Source organism: Hypomesus transpacificus, chromosome 1, assembly GCF_021917145.1.
Source record: "Hypomesus transpacificus isolate Combined female chromosome 1, fHypTra1, whole genome shotgun sequence".
In the NCBI taxonomy this organism is placed as follows: Eukaryota; Metazoa; Chordata; class Actinopteri; order Osmeriformes; family Osmeridae; genus Hypomesus; species Hypomesus transpacificus.
Window position 1 is genome coordinate 1,977,593 of NC_061060.1, and position 16,851 is coordinate 1,994,443.

General features: G+C 43.6%; 2 protein-coding genes across 2 annotated transcripts; both read right to left on the reverse strand.

Annotated features, from left to right (window-relative positions):
- Positions 1 to 5,739: 5,739 nt before the first annotated feature.
- ccna2 (cyclin A2) lies at positions 5,740 to 9,767 on the reverse strand. The gene is made up of 8 exons (XM_047018894.1): positions 9,142 to 9,767; positions 8,442 to 8,676; positions 8,170 to 8,276; positions 7,814 to 8,037; positions 7,406 to 7,610; positions 7,134 to 7,247; positions 6,628 to 6,761; positions 5,740 to 6,485 (listed from the first exon to the last, which is right to left on the reverse strand). Exons 1-8 carry the CDS (start codon positions 9,355 to 9,357, stop codon positions 6,434 to 6,436), a joined length of 1,287 nt encoding a protein of 428 aa, XP_046874850.1. The 5' UTR covers positions 9,358 to 9,767; the 3' UTR covers positions 5,740 to 6,433.
- Positions 9,768 to 10,009: 242 nt separating this feature from the next.
- bbs7 (Bardet-Biedl syndrome 7) lies at positions 10,010 to 16,837 on the reverse strand. The gene is made up of 19 exons (XM_047020196.1): positions 16,392 to 16,837; positions 16,103 to 16,168; positions 15,937 to 15,999; positions 15,661 to 15,836; positions 15,272 to 15,458; positions 15,100 to 15,172; positions 14,889 to 15,002; positions 14,534 to 14,664; positions 13,983 to 14,067; positions 13,508 to 13,610; positions 13,025 to 13,217; positions 12,737 to 12,811; positions 12,558 to 12,626; positions 12,273 to 12,412; positions 11,779 to 11,943; positions 11,463 to 11,572; positions 11,252 to 11,355; positions 10,542 to 10,665; positions 10,010 to 10,398 (listed from the first exon to the last, which is right to left on the reverse strand). Exons 1-19 carry the CDS (start codon positions 16,425 to 16,427, stop codon positions 10,265 to 10,267), a joined length of 2,148 nt encoding a protein of 715 aa, XP_046876152.1. The 5' UTR covers positions 16,428 to 16,837; the 3' UTR covers positions 10,010 to 10,264.
- Positions 16,838 to 16,851: the final 14 nt, after the last annotated feature.

Genomic DNA, 16,851 nt, shown 5'->3' on the forward strand with positions numbered 1-16,851 from the left:
ATCGCCAGAATAAAAGAAAATTTGAGATTAGGATTGTTTACTGTGGATGAAGGAGAGGAATCACAGGCAAACTGTCACGGCTGGCTGCAAGGAAGACCCAAAAGCGGAGTGCGGAACGGAAAGATTTTTTAAAGGACAACTGAAATCTCACAAGCTCTAGAACCAAAACAGAAAACAAGACGTAGAAGGTAACTCAAATAGGGATGATCCAAAAAACATAGTCAGGAAAGGCAGGGTTCGAGATCGGGAAGGCAATCCAGTATGACCAGGGAAGGGTAAGGCAACGGTTCTACGTGGCTGGAACAAAGATCGCAGGATATGGAACTGGTCTCAAACATAACAAATAAAAAAACTGTTCGGCAAAGGAGGGGAAAACAGAGGGTATTTATAAGGGGTGTAATCAGTGCAAAACAAGGAACAGGAGGTGAGAAGGAAAAAGGTGCTGACATAAAGAGCGCTGCCATGAAACACAGTGACCAGGAGGTCACCCCTCAAACCCTGACACAAATAAAGACACATTAGGTCTGGCTCTCAAAGCAAGGTACAATGTCAACAACTGAGCTATTGTGTCTCTTCCTGTCTAACTTTCACCGGTAAATATTTGATTCCGTACTGCACGGTGGTGAAATACTGGCCAGTTCATTTCTTTTACCCGGATCCCTTATCTGAACTCTGAGAGGCTCCTGTGGAGCTGTGGAGTGTGATCTCTGATATAGGAGAGATCTGCGATAGGGATGAAATTTAGCAGAGTACATCAGCGAGGTGTATCTCTCCCCGGTCTCCCTGCCTGCTCTCAGGAACCTTAATTAAAGGCTGCTACCCGAGGAAAGGGGATGTGTTCATCCGCTCATATCGATTTACGGGAAGGTTTGGTTTCATCTCAAACTTCAGAGCCTCGAAGATGCCATCAAATACCGACAGCAACATATGGTGGATCACACGAATCTTTTTATTCTAAGATAACATGGCTGTTAAGTTAATAAATATGAGAAATATCTCTGCTATGGCACTGATCCAATTTAAATGCAAAGTTGATACCTGCACATTGACATCTTATAAGTTATTAGTGCACCTTAATTAGTTTTGTACCTAAGGTAACTGCATGTAGTCGCTGATTTGAGATGACAAATATAAAAAATAGCTTTCTTATATTCAGCAATGTTAAACATGTTACATCAAAAATTATGTATAAAGGGACAAAGTTATCTTTTTGGGATGAGGGCGCAGAAACACCTTGGACTCCACATACCTTCATGACTTGCTAGGCAGCTCCACGTGACTGCAGCACCACGTTAATGAACCACAAGCACACAGATCTATAGTGTGCTGCCACCTGTTGATGAATTGTAAAGCTCGCTCAAAGTTCGGACCAAGTTTACCAACCCGCATCCGCTCTTTCCTCTCACAGCAAATCGATGAAGGGGGTTTTATTTACCGTGGGCAATCATAGGGGACACGATGACAAACTGCAGAGTGAACAGTTCGCTTTCCCAGTTTGATTGATAGACAATAAATTAAATTGACAAATGGGTGTGTCCCACCACTGAAGGCTCATGAGATATATGTCGGCCCTTCCTCTCCATGGCAATGGTCCGAGGAATGAAAATGAATCAATTTCCATGGATATTGACTGTGAGAGCTTCTGAAACCAGATGATGAGATTTGGATGAGTCAAAGGCACTTTTCATTATTGCTTTTTCAGTACTTCAGCATACCTAGGAGGATTCGTTTTGGTGGTCGCCTGCGGAAGTATACGTTTGGGGCCATTGTCTTTCCACACAATGGAATGCTGCCGTCCAATTAGTTCGGAGGCATGTGGTTGTATCTGGGTAGATAAAATATGTATGTTCGCTTAGTAGATTTAGGCTCACAAATTGCAAGTCTGGAATTAAGATTAGCCACAACCAGCTCTCTGATTCATGCACAAAATAAATACTTTTCGAAGAGTAGAAAAACTATGAAAGAGGGAGAGAGACGAGAGAAAGATAAAGAGAGAGAAGGCTACTAAATGTCTGACTTTCATTAAGCCCTGCAGAGGAAGTTGTGACAGAGAACATTAGTCAGTCTGAACGTTGTCTCCACGGCTACGGATAGGCCCTAGCTGTCGCTCACGACGTAACAGGTGCCACAGGCACAGTCATGGACGCTCCTCTCATTTATATGGATTGGATTTATTCATGTGGCCTGTTTCTGTGGATAACTGACTCTTGATAGAGATAACTGATAATTATTTTTAGGAAGTTTAGGAATTTAATTTTAAATGAATGAATGTATGAATTATTTGAACTGAATGTAATAAGATCGATTGATTAGAATAAACGACGAATTTCTCACAGTATCCGGATGTACAGGGACCGGGATATTTTACTATTTTATCAGCAATAAAGCAACATTGTTAACATCTCTCCTTCAGGGTAGGAAGCTTCTTCGATTTATTTTTCACATTAACTACGTTATCAGCACATGTAGTGGCTGAATTGTACCTCATAGCTTAATTTAGTATTGGTTTTTAGTGAGGAGGTTGTGAGTGGGTGAGGTGTTTGGCAGGGAGGTTGTGAGGGGGTGAGTGGGTGAGTATGTGAAGAGTTCAGGGGTGAGGTTGTGAGAGTTAGATGACTCCCTTTTCAGTCATACTCCTCTTCCTGAGTCATATTTCCTGTCATATTTCATGCGTCATAGGAAGTGAGTGTTAGGTAAATAAGTAACACAGCTCCTTTCAGATTTGTCATCTGCTTTATTTACTCGTTTGGTTCAATCCAAATCACCATGGAGATGAGAGAAGTGCAAATTGGCTTCCGGAATGTGTTGCTTTTTTTAATCAGCATGAATCAATATGTATATGTTGTATGGGCTGGTGCCTTTTACTTGGTGATTTGGCTAACTGTTTGGAAATGGTATGATGCTGATGCAGTGAAGACATGAAAAGGGTACCTGTGGGCAACACGAGCGATTGCATGGAGATGCAATTATCAGAAAGACCATCATCTAATATTGACGCTAGAAATATATATGTTTCCGTTTATTGATTGTCTTGCCTCATATCCTCCCTTCATCTTGTCTCACACATAAAGAAATAACTCAGTGTTTTATTCATAAACCTTTATGAGGTTTAGATTTCAAAAGGTACATTATAGCCCGTGTCATATCACCATATCAAACAGAAAAATTACATTACATTACATTTATTCATTTAGCAGACGCTTTTATCCAAAGCGACTTCCAAGAGAGAGCTTTACAAAGTGCATAGGTCACTGATAATAACAACAAGATAGCCCCAAAACATTGCGAGTAGCCAAAACATGAAGCACATATTGTGAACAACCAAAATAAGTGCCAAAGAGAAGAACCATAAGAGCATGTAGTTAAACAAGTTACAATTAAACAAGATGAACCGCTGTAAGTGCAAGTGTACCTGTGGAAAAACAAGCAACAATAAAAACGATATCACAGCCAATAAAAAAATGTAACTCAGTTACCACTAACCACAAGAGCAACAAGTCTCTTAGCGAGAGTCTTTGTGATCCTTGAGGAAACTAACAATCAGGTCAAGCAAACAATTCCTAAGTACCGTTGTACTCCCGGAACAAGTGCGTGTGGCTGGGTCAAAACATTAGAACACATAGAAGTCCAAATACATTACATACAGGATTACATGATCGTCTCGTTCCTCTGTTTGCACTGCCAGGCTTTTCTGTCCTTGACTTCTCTCTGTAACAGATGCATAGCAACCAATGTTCCCTCCATACTCGCGTCAAACACTTGCCGTTAGACACAGTCTCTGTCTCATCCTTTCCAGCAAGCCATAGCTCAGGCTGCGGTCACAGGCTCGTTCTTCCCAACAAGGCACATGTTACACACCTTTACTGCTTCCATTCCCTCTCGCAAGCTCCTGATTCTGGAATCCCAAACTGGCTAGTTCCTGGTACCTGGAACCTGATCATGCTAGTTCCTGGTACCTGGAACCTGATCATGCTAGTTCCTGGTACCAGGAGAGTGATCTTGGCAGCTCCTGGTACCTGGAGCCTGACTCAGCTCCTGGCGGATGAGGCTCCACCACGACAGGATAACGACCCAGCCACCCCGTCACAGTCCGCAGGGTCCCTTCACCCCGCGCTGGGGCTCCCTGAAGGAGCGCCCGGGCTGCAGGGAGGAGTTTCCCACAGAGTTCCTCAGCTGTTTGAGGAGGATAAAGAGCAGGAGGCACATGAGGAGCAGCAGAACGAGCAGGAGCCCCAAGTAGAGGCTGAGGTTCCAGCCCCAGCCCAGAGCCAGGGGCAGCGAGGTGGACGCCACCAGGTACCTCCTGGGGGAGGGCATGGGGGTTAGGTTCAACGCCCCTCTCTCTGGCTGTGTGTGGGCGTGGGGGGGGGGGGGGTCAGGCAGTACTTACAAGGAAGGCTGAAATGCTAGTCCTTCAAAGGCTTCTGGGGTGTCGGTGGGTGAAATTGAGGAATTTTTAGAATCCATGTGAGGGAGATTTGAGCAAGTTCTGTCTGCTCTGTCCACGTCTCAGGCGTTCCGGTTCTGGAGGCGTCTTCCTTCTAGGAGGACCTGAGGAGAGCGAGTGTGAAGGAGCGGCAGTCCGCTCTGACGTGAAACAGGCTTTGTACTCCCTGATCCTGACAGGGTCCTCACTCACAGCCTGCCTCCACATTTATCACTGCTTTGCTCGTACACAGAGAAAAAGAGAGAGAAGAGAAAGAGAGTAAAGAGAGCGAGAGAAAAGAGAGAGCGAAAGGCAGAGATTGAGAGTGCCCTAAGTCCCCTTAATGCCATTGGCTACCTGACTTCACTAGTTATTCATCACATAATCTAATTATAAGGGAACCAGGAACAAACATCAATGTTACTTAATCATCCTTATGGTTTTGTTTGATTGACAGTTAGACTAAAGTAAACATACATGCAAGAGACTATTGTTTGTGTGTACACCCTCATATGCAAATACCACACTGGTCTGGTAATTCTGAATAATGTAAACAAAAAGAAAATGTCAAGCTTCTACTGTTTGGTTATTAAAATAATAAGCAGCAAGCAGAGCACACAGAAAGTAATATGTGCTGTTTCATATCTTTTCGAAATGGCATCAAAAGCCAATTGTAGCTTCTGTAATGAACAGTGTGCTTCTCAGAGGATAATGGAGAAACAACCCTTTCTCAAGGTCGATTCGGAGAAAGAAATGTTGAAGTATTTCTTCTCCTTCTCGAGGTAGTATTGTCTGCTTACAGCTCTCATTCAAAACAAGCCGTTAGCCATTTTGACTGGGAATATTTTAATGATATAAAATGGTCTTTAATTACTCTTTATGGTATAGGATTTATGGTATAGGATTCAAAACTAAGGGGTGTCAGATATAATAGAAATACGTTTAGGACACCCTGATTCCATCACAATTCAACTTGTTGCACAAAAGAATTGGTTGAATGGAGGATAAAGCTGAGATACTTAAAATGTCAATCTTCAAAGCGCATCTTTCATTAATAATCACTTAACCTGTATGCTTTCACCTTTATTTTGTTCCTGAAATCAAGGCACTGATTGTTCCTTGATATGAAATATAATATGGTTTGATAAGACGTTGCAAATTCTCCGAACAGATTGGTGTTATACTGCCACCCTGAGATCAGACCACTACACAACATCAAGACATTTCAGTCATCATTAAAATCCTAAATTATTTCTAGTTCATAAGAAATATTGTGTTTATGTTGTACATAATAATGCCATGAGACAAAACACTGCATGTTGGACCATGGAATTTATTTACAAGAGCCATATTTTACAGAGCAGAAGGTGCCTTGATTGAATAACTCGTGAACTCCAAGACAGACCTTCAATCAAAAAAATGTGAATAGAAAAATAAAAAGGTTCTGCTTTGTTTGGGATAACAATTTAGACTTGCACCTTTCAACTTGGGTGAGGGTGTAACTAGTATAAAAGTGTCATTAAAATGCTAACTTGGCAACCACTCAAATAGAGCTCTTACAAACAGTCACAAAAATCCCCAAAATGGTTGGTGGGAGAAATTTGACAGTAAATATTCACAGGTGTCTATATTAAAAGAGGGAAAGTACTCAAGACAGACGAGAGAGAGGGGGGGGGGGGGGGGCAAGCGAGGGAAGCATGTTCACAGCTCAGTGGTTAAGGACCACTGGAAAAGCAGCCGTCTGGTAGTTTAAAAACCAGACAAGCATGACATTTCAACCAATGCTTGATTAACTAGGTTATGAAGCTCATGGGCTGCATCAAGCGTATAAAAAAGGGGACAATCCTTAAGGATTTCACATATAAAATTTACATAACTCACTAATTTGTCCGCACGTTCCAAAATGGAATTTGTGGGTTCAGTTATTGATATTACAGCAGTATGAGTAGATTTGTATATAAAAAAAATAAGTGTAGGGTTAAAACTATTACATCAGTTCTGTCAGACTCAATTCAGCAGCAATTTCTCTGGAGGTTCGATGAGTGACACTTCATGATACCTGCAGAAAACAAAAAGTTCAATACTGATTTAAAAACACAAGTGCAATAAGCATTTTTCATCCTAAGCAATATGGAAATAAAACTAGGAAGACAATGTATAAGAGTTTCTAAAAGAACGCATCAGCCTTGTCCTCCACTCACTTGGAGCCCTTGTATTTCTCCCTGACAGACTGCTGGGCATGTTGAGCTGCAGCGAGGTAGGTCTGGTGTAGCTCCTGTATGCAGGGCATCAGCTCCTCCAGGGAATATCCCGTTACCTCCACCAAGCACTGTTCCTGGAGGGAGGGAGGACAACGCAGTTAGGAAACGGCAAACTGACGTTAAAAAGATTTTTTTTAATTATCTTTTTAAAAAGATCAAGACAAAATCAACCAAGAGAACACTAATTTTTGGTCTTTTAAGCCCAAATGGGTGTGGAGTGGGAAACAGTATACTTCAAACACGACAACAATCTCACCAAACACAAAAGAGAACCTGCTATCAGAAGAATCCCACCGAGGCACAAACAAGTTTGCATTTATTTTAAGGGAGTGTGGTAACGATGTGTGAGAACTGGTAATCAGACTCATTAACATGAAAGCCCCTCCTGGGAACGCACTCCCACCCGCAGCACAGGAGACGTGTCGAGTGCAGCGCTGCATATTTACCCATGAGCCTCCAGTGACCGTGTGGTTGGCCAGAGTGAAGGCAGCAGCCGCTGTATGAGATGGAAGGTACTTCAAGAAGGACTCAGAGTCCACCAGACTGAGCTCTCCAAGAAACTGGAGGGGGGAAACAAATCATGTTAAGAGACAACTCTGGAGGAGGGAGGGGGCCCTGGGAGAGAGACAAAACAACAACTCAAACTATTTTCAAGTCTGCATCTAAAATTGATATGCAATGTTGAATGTAACAACGGAAACCCCCACTCTGGACTCACCATAGCCAGACTCTCCACCGTGAGGCTCACAGGCTGGTGCAGGATGTACTGGGTGAGAAACTGGTTGATGGTGGGAGCAGCCAGATCAAAAGAGAGCACTTTAAGCACCAGGTGCTCCATTCTCAACACTTGCTTCTTGGTGTAGGTGTCGTCGGTGATGTAAACAAACTCAGAAACTTCTGGGGGGTAGATCTCCTCAAACTTCCTGCATGGGAAGGATACTAGTGAGGGGATCAAATCACTGAACGCTCTAAAAATATATTTTTCTGGAAAGGAGGAGTCACACCCTCCCCCCGGTAAATGCACGAGACATTTCTCACATGGTAACCAATTAGTCACACAATTAGACAGCTTTAGGAGTTAAGAGACCAGGGAAGCGTTCTTGTGCGTTTGTGGTACGGTACTTACGACGCCAACAACATGGCGGCGGTGCCAACCAACTGCAGCTTCCCTCTCAGGACGGACATGGAGGAGAGGAAGCGGTCGATGTAGTTCACAGCCAGGTAGAGAGTCTCGTTCTGCAGCTTGTACTCCTCCCCGACTTCCACCAGCCAGTCCACCAGGATGGCCCTCATGCTGTTGGTGATGTCTGGCTGTTTCCTCATGTAGCCTGCTTTGGGTCTGGACTTTAACTGTCCGGACAGGAATGGCAAAGGTTGATTAGTCCTCAGGTTTACAGTGTTGCACTGACAGGGAATGTTAGGACGCGGATTCCTACAATTGTTGTGTGTAGCTAGTTATGGCTGAGCGCTGTTATTACTTGCCTCCATTTCCCTAAGGTAAGTGTGAATTTCGTCAATGTAGTCTGTGACATTATTCACATTTATTTGCTTCTCTTCACCTTCAATCACAGACATATCCATTGGAGAATCTGCAATTGGATGTTGATTGCAAAATAATTGGTTTAGAGACAATCTTTGTTTCTACCATGGTGGATGTAATCGCAGGGGGGGGGGGGGGGGGGGGCAGAGCCTGAGCGTATGTTAAATAAACATTTTGATTACATGGTCTTATGCTGGACTGAGAGGATTCTTACCAAAACTGTCATCCAAAGGAAGGGGCACAGAAATGGTGGCAAGAGGCTGTCTAAGGCCAGTTACAGCTTGGTTGAGCTTCAGGGAGGCTTCTGCATTGGGGTTTGCTTTGACACACAACTGCTTTTTGGAGCAGGCACCATCAGGCTCATCAATGTGAATCTGGAACGCCGGCTGCTTGCTCCCGTACAATTTCTCAGCGTAGCTTTTTGATTCTTCATTTTTGCAGGACGGACCCTGTAATGAAAACGAGAAATGGACAAGTGATCAGATCATGTTTGTGCACATAGATGCATTCTAGCTTGCCCTCGGCTCTTAAAAAGCAGCATTGTATTTAACATATACCAGATCTGCTTTTAATTTGATTATATGGCTATGGAGTAAACGCATAACCTTTAAGCCAAATTTAGCATGTTCAGGTGTAGTTTGAACTCAAATAATGATAGCTATCTTAAAATGGCGGTCTAAATGACTTGGGAGGGAACACGCAGGACATTTAAAATTGCTCCTTATGGTGAACCAATATTGACATTTGAACAAATATTAAGTTATAGTTACATGGTATTATAAAATTACTACAAAAGGGCATTTGCAATAATGAAGTTACAGTACACTGTGCACGATGCAAAACTACATGATACCTGCCTGTGAGCTAGCTAGGCAAGTTTAGCTGCTAGTTGACCTAGCCATTTATATACCAACCTGTTTTGTGCCGCGCTGATTTTGAGGTTTGCTGCGTTGGTTGATTTGCAAACCACCCAGAACGGTCCTGTTAGCACCTTTCGGGACAATGTTCTCCTGGTTGTCCACTCGGTTTTTTAAGGAACCTCTTAATCTAGTTAACATGTTTTCTTGATTGTGGTTTTCGGGCTGTGAGGCATCAGCCGCGCTCCCGTGTCCATCCTGAGATCCCGACATGCTATCCTGACACAATTAAACTTCTCCACACACTCAAAGCAGCAAAGTGCACTTCGTAATTCAAAATGAAACAAACTTGATAGTAGCTAAAGCAAATGCAGTGCTTCAATTGTGACGTGAATTAAACACAAAGGATCTTACTCAGGAAGCTACCGATGCTAGCAGGGTTAACGTAGCTTCACTTGTTAGCTAGTCAACACAAAGTCTTGTCCCAGCTATATTGTCAGTGCGTAATTGACCAGGTATAGATTGTAGGTGCAGTCACCTGCAACTTTTTCTTACTACTCCAAAATAATTTAGCTTGCCATGCTGATTTTCTAAGCTAGTTATTGCACGACCTACAGCCCAGTTTCAGACTTGTCTGCTGTCTCAGAACACCATAAGAAGGCTTGTCTTTCACTGTTCAAGTAGCCCGCGACTATTGAAATCAGCCAATAGGAGAACAGATGTACGGATACCGAGCGAGTCAAACAACCTGCTAGCAGTTCACAGACAGTTTAGTTTACCGAGTGCATCTTTGTTTTCAGCTCAATCTCAATAAACTGACGTTGAATGTATATATTGTTTATAATCTTGATTTCAATTCTATGCATTAGGCTATGCTTCTTAGAAATACATTACAATTTCATTCATTATTACGCGCACATGTGAGCACCTACCATCTTGTTTATTGAAATGTTCTACACAAATACAAATAGATCACATCTAAATAGATAAGAGAACAATTATCAAAACATAATGCCATAAGACTACAAAATTCGTAATAAATATCTGAAATCTTTGTAACATTATCATTCTATACATCAAGTCAGATACAAACTGACAAAAGCTGCTAAGTTCTATTTACAAAACACACAAATGGAAAAAGCTATTACAAAACGGTGCAAACATGCTTTGCTCAATGACACTATACCTCATTGAAGAAATCCATCAATGAATTGAGATCATAGTTATCTAAAATCTCAAGCAACAATGAAACTTTGGTCTTCACATTCTGTCCCTTGAATTTGAATTTGTCAATGAAGAGATCGGTGATCATACCTAGAAAAAAGCACCAAAAACATGAATTTAACTATGATCCACCATTACACACAAGCAAGTATACATAAACAAGGACAATCTCTTGTAGAATTACAATAATAAGCAGCTTAATAGGTAATTTCATTTGTTTGTGAGCATAGTACCATAGAGTCTTTCCAGATGAGCTGGTTGCTTCTTGTATTCCTCCAACAAGTGAGCTGACTCATCAAGAATATTGCGATACTCAGGGATCAGAAAGTCAGCATTCCCCTCATGCACCTGAAGCTCCTTACCAGGCAACAACAACAGAGACAGAGAGCGCAAGAGAGAGAGAGATAAAGAGAAAGAGAGACATAGAGAGAAAGTGCAAGAGAGTGAGAGATAAAGAGAAAGAGAGACATAGAGAGAAAGTGCAAGAGAGTGAGAGATAAAGAGAGGGAGGGATAGAGAGAAAGTGCAAGAGAGTGAGAGATAAAGAGAGGGAGGGATAGAGAGAAAGTGCAAGAGAGTGAGAGATAAAGAGAGGGAGGGATAGAGAGAAAGTGCAAGAGAGTGAGAGATAAAGAGAGGGAGGGATAGAGAGAAAGTGCAAGAGAGTGAGAGATAAAGAGAGGGAGGGATAGAGAGAAAGTGCAAGAGAGTGAGAGATAAAGAGAGGGAGGGATAGAGAGAAAGTGCAAGAGAGTGAGAGATAAAGAGAGGGAGGGATAGAGAGAAAGTGCAAGAGAGTGAGAGATAAAGAGAGGGAGGGATAGAGAGAAAAGAGGGAGATGGAGACAGACAGATTGATAGAGGGAGACAGAAAGAGATTTAATCACAAGTCATATAATAATAAACAACCAATAATCAATGAAACTGTCAACCAGACACTTACTTTTAACGCATCAATAAGCTGGACCTTTTTAGCTAGCAGGAGCTGATACTCAAGTTTAGGATGAATCATCCTGAGTGTATGGTTCACCGACTCTTCATTTACATCTGAAAAAGATGGTTGTACATGAGCAAATGGATGCTAGTCAGATCCCAAAGTATGTTTGTGCTATGAAAGACATTGATCAAAAGTGATCCGATCAGCGTGGATTCACCGTAGGAAATGTTCAGGTTTATTTTTCTTTTAGTGGCTTCCTTGGATAGGACATCCTTCATTATGGAGATGGTGGATATGTTATCGGACTTGAAATGACCTTCTCCTTTACTGAAATCACCACAGGGGAAAGCGAGTTCAACCACACAGAATCAATCATTTGTATGTAGATACGTATGCAGTGAAATAGCGAGCCCGTAAGGTTCCACCCACCAAATTTGTTGATGATACTTGCAAATGACGTTGTTTTTGTCACACCCAAAGAACTTCATCAACTTAACATTGTACTTGAGATATTTATGTTGTGCTTAGTTCACCTGTACGTAGCTTCCAGTTGCGTGCCGAGGAAAGTGTTCTGAAAGAAGAAGGTTATGTTCTCTCCTGCTGGAGTTTTCTCTGGGACCTCAGGCAAACAGAAGACCACCCAGGAGTGGATCTCTGCAAAGCTAAACTGACCAGCCAGCGTGAGGGTGTTCATAGGTCTGGATGGGAACAGAAGGATAGCAGACGGAGGGAGAAAATGTTGAGACACAAACTTCGGTTGTGTGTTTTTCATTACCAGTTTTTATTAACAGCAAAGTCTGTCTGTAAGAAAATTATACTAAACACCCACATCCTCAGTTACAAAAAACTAAAATATCCCACCCACATTTGAAAACAAACTGACATCTCTGGTCATTCTCCATGCTTGTTCTCCTTAATGCTCCCAGATAATACCATGAAAACGGTTCCACATCACGGTTCAACCAAACCAAACCCATTTCCTGCCGAGGGTTCCATTACGAGGGTATGTGTGAGTGTTCCCCCTCACCTGTCCTGGTCCATGGAGTGGGTTCTCTGGTGCAGAGACAGAGGTTTGATCTGATACTGGCGGACCTGGCAGGACTTGGGCTGTAACCTGGGAGTGATGTAGGTTTGGAGAGTCCCATACTGGCCTTCAATGGACCTCACCTGGTAACATAAGGACAGATGAGCCACACAACACCATACACACCGTACCGCAAGGTCTTATTGGGGCTGGAGCCAAGGCAAGTATGTGTGATGTTGATGCAGTTTTCTTTTGTGTGGAGAGGGGGGGGGGGGGTGCATGACTTACCTTCAGCTCCAGTCTGGTAGTATTAGCTTGACATCTGTAAGTAGCCAGGAGGAAATTACCATTTGGTTGCTGGAAAAAAATTATAAGTCACAATCGGTCATTTTTGGCGGGAGAGTTAACAAGTATGCAGTTGAGGTCATCATTTTATTTTCTCTTTCATATCGTTGTGAAGCTTTTACCTCTGAGTCACATTCACTAAAACTCACAACTGCTGAGTTTTTGTCCACATCCAACAGGTCAATGGGAACGTCACTCTGTTTAAATAGAGAAACCGGGTTGACTATCATCTTCCAAACACGCCATCTTTACATGTTACATGTTGACCACACTACCAGTTTGTCATGTGGTCTGTGAAAGTGTAAAGACTCAGAACCTGGCCAGGACATTCTTGCAAAAGAAATGTTGAATCTCACTGACTTCTTCCTGGTTAAATAAAGACCCCCACCACCACCCAAGTGAGTGTTCACCTGCAGCAGCAGGTTGTCGATGGCAGTCTGCATCTCCAGGGTCAAGCTGTAGCTGGCGTCGTCCTGGCAGAGCGCGAACTTGTCGTTGACGCTGAAGACCGGCACGGCGGAGACGGCCGTGCTGGACTGGGAGGTCTGCTGGTACTGCTCTCTGCCCTGGAGGACCTGCACCTGTAGCTGCTCTAGCTCCGCCCTGAGGGGGGTGGAGGGAGGGAGGGGAGGGGAGGGAGGGGAGGGGGTGGAGTGGGAGGGGGGGTGGGAAGGAGGGGGGGTGGGAAGGAGGGGGAGGGGGGGGGGGGTACACCAGCAGCATGGCACAGCTTTATACTCACACATAGATAACCATGTTATATAGAACCTTCTCCTTCTAAGCTCATTTAAGGTTATATCAGTTAGTTTACAATTAGAAGGGTACATCTGACATTTTTAACAATTCTGTGTTGATGTTGGATTGGTTGATGTTGCTGAACCGTCAGCTGGTACCTGAGAGCAGCCACTTTAGACTGGGTTTCTTTGCTCATCTTCACCTCCTCTCCAGGTCCTACTCCTGCTTGCTGAGGCTCTGTAGTCAGTCCTGTCACCCAGCCTGGAAACACACACAGACACACAGGCACACACACACAGGCACACACACAGACACACACACACAGGCACACACACAGACACACAGACACACACACACACAGGCACACACACACACAGGCACACACACAGACACACACACAGACACACAGGCACACACACACAGACACACACACACACACAGGCACACACACACACAGACACACACACAGACACACACACACACACAGGCACACACAAACAGGCACACACACAGGCACACACAGACACATGTGCACACCAATGAGAATGTATATACAGATGGAAATATATCTCCCCCCACCGGTAGCGCTAAACCTAACGTAGACGTGTCTGTGATGACAGGTCCAGGACTCACCAGTGTAAGTGGCAGTAAGGACCTCGTCGTACGACTCCTTTCCTACACAGCCTCCCTGGACAGATGTCACACTCTCTGACAGAACCTGGAGCACAACAGAGTCAGAACCTCACATGTTAACTACTGGCTAATGTGCATGGTCTCAACATTGACACAAGGTTAGCGATGTGGATAGTAAATACATACAGTTCCTTAACATTAACATTTAATCATTTAGCAGACGCTCTTCTCCAGAGCGACTTACAGTAAGTACAGGGACATTCCCCCCGAGGCAAGTAGGGTGAAGTGCCTGGCCCAAGGACACAACGTCATTTGACAAAGCCGGGAATCGAACCAGCAACCTTTTGATTAATAGCCCGATTCCCTAACCGCTCAGCCATCTGACCCCCCTCCTTGACTAGTTTTCACCCAAAAACTGTCAGAACTACACACTTCGGATCCTCGATCTTATGCTTGTACTTTCTATATTTACGCTGTTTGTACGTTGCTGTGTGGTGTGTCTGCTGAGCGAATGACGTGCAAAATGTAAAGTTCCGACAGCAGGAACTGACGTGCTGGAAGCGCAGGGAGGGCTCGTTGGAGGTGTCGAAGCCGTAGACCTCCACAGTCCCATCATCCCTCCCCACAAGGACGTCTCTCACGCCGTCTCCCAGGATGTCGAATGAGTCCAAGCACAGCACGCCTAGCGGGAACCATGAACCAACCATGAGCAGACTCGCCGAGCAAAAACACAAGCGTTTGTGACGTCAACTATGTGACAACTAACATAAGCAAGCGACTAGCGCGAATGAAAATGTAATATCATGAAAATGACTAAATAGAAAATTGTAAATAAGCATGCTGTGTCCATTCCTACAGGAAACTACAAATCAGTGGCACACGTTTACTGTACAAGCAATAAAATACCTCCTTTCTTTTTTTCATTGTCAATCTCCCATTTCGAAATAGCGCAGGAATGAGTCATCTTCACCAGTCCCAGTTTGCCGTCCACAGTACCATAAAGAATGTCCTCCATATTTCCTGCAGTGGGGAAAGTGGCAATGCCGTAACAATGAGCTTATGTCATAATGGGACTTCAGTACGTTTGGAGTTTTCATCTCCACCGTCACATGCGCACCTTCCTCTTTGCTGTACAACTCCAAGACAGACGGAGGCCCAGGGACTTCAACATCGTACAAAAGCTCAGATCCCTACAGAGAACAGCACATGCACAAAGGAAGGCCCCCAGTTATCAATACGGATCACGTAACTTGTATATGCAATAGATTGTCAGGTGAATATGGTATCACCTGTAAGACTCGGAGGACTCTGTCTTGACAAGCCAACACAGGTACGATACGACCCAGCGTCTCGGAAGGTAGACAGATGATGTCATTGATTTTGTCCCCAGACAGGTAGTAGTCTTGGTCCTTGCAGTCGCAGTAGTGATTGTAGATGTAACTGGCACACACAAAGAGATCTGCTCCAGACACCTGCCTGAAAAACAAGACGAAAACATCACTGTCGTTTCTTTCACTGAGGCGTCTTGCATGATTCCTGGCCTTGGCCGGTTGCAGTGCAGTGTGCTGTGTGGAACATAACACAAGGAACAAACTGCCATCGCTGGTGATATCATGTTTTAATAACCAGGTGGACAACGATCTGAATTAGTCACAGACCAGGGACACATTCCACTTACATGGCGTTGATGCTTTCAGTCAAATTAGCCTCAAAAGTCAGGAACTGTTTGCCTTTCTTTGTAAATCCTCTGACTTCAGAGCCAGCAGACACAAAGATCTTCTCTTGGGGTGTACCAGGAGCCCCACCCAGGTCCAGTCTGGATATCTTCTGCCCAGGCAGAGTTTTGAATACAGGCTGGAATGGACAACAAATGATGCATTTACATAGAATAAACTCCATTAAAAATGACAGCATTATATATTCTTTGGTTGTTGACAAAAGTCTGAATACCAACCACAGCTTCACCTTTCTTCATCCCGAAACAACTGATTACACCATCATGATCTGCTATCGCTACCTGGAACGCACAACATTTGACGGTGACAAGAATGAAGTGTGGGATAATATGATATAGGATAGTACAGATAGGACAAGTTGATATCGCATTTGCGACATCCTACCTTTTGTGTGGCCTTGCGTCCCATGGGCGGAAGAAGTCTCATAGTTTTCTGAGATGTCACTCCGACCTGGAATTATGAACGATACGGTGATCAGGAGAGCTTGTCAGATGTCACCGTTGTCACTTGACGCTTGGTTGCAAATTGTTGCAAGCAGGATTAAAAATACTACATTTAACATGTGCTAATGTTATCTAACCTTACACTTCAAGGGTTAGGTTAATCGGTATCTGACAATGATTACACTGAATACACACACGGTATGTACTAATCGTTTTTCTAAATGTTATACCTGCAAATAGTCCACACGATTTAGGTTAATCTCCATCTTTTATACTTTAATGAGTTTCGGTCTCTGCAGTTGATGTGAATATTTTTGTATTTGTATCAAGCTTTGTATATCGATGGCTCCTCTTCACTTGACGTGCAGAACTGTAATGAAAAGCCTTCTTGCGAGGTTGGAGAAACGCATCTTGACACGTCAGGATTATCCAGGGGCCGGGAGGATTAGAGCTAGCTAGCTACTGTAGCCAAGTGTCGGGTGAAGTGATGTGCAATACTGTTTATAGTTATCAAGGCTAGCTAAATTGTTTTATCTGGCTAGCTACCGCTGTCTTAACCGGGATGGCTCGGAAGATTTTCCACGGTAATGCTGCCAGCACAGCAAAATACGCTTTTATGTTTTTCGCTAGCTAACAAGCACAAGCATCATGACTCTCATGACTGGTTACAAATAGACGTTGCTATGTTAC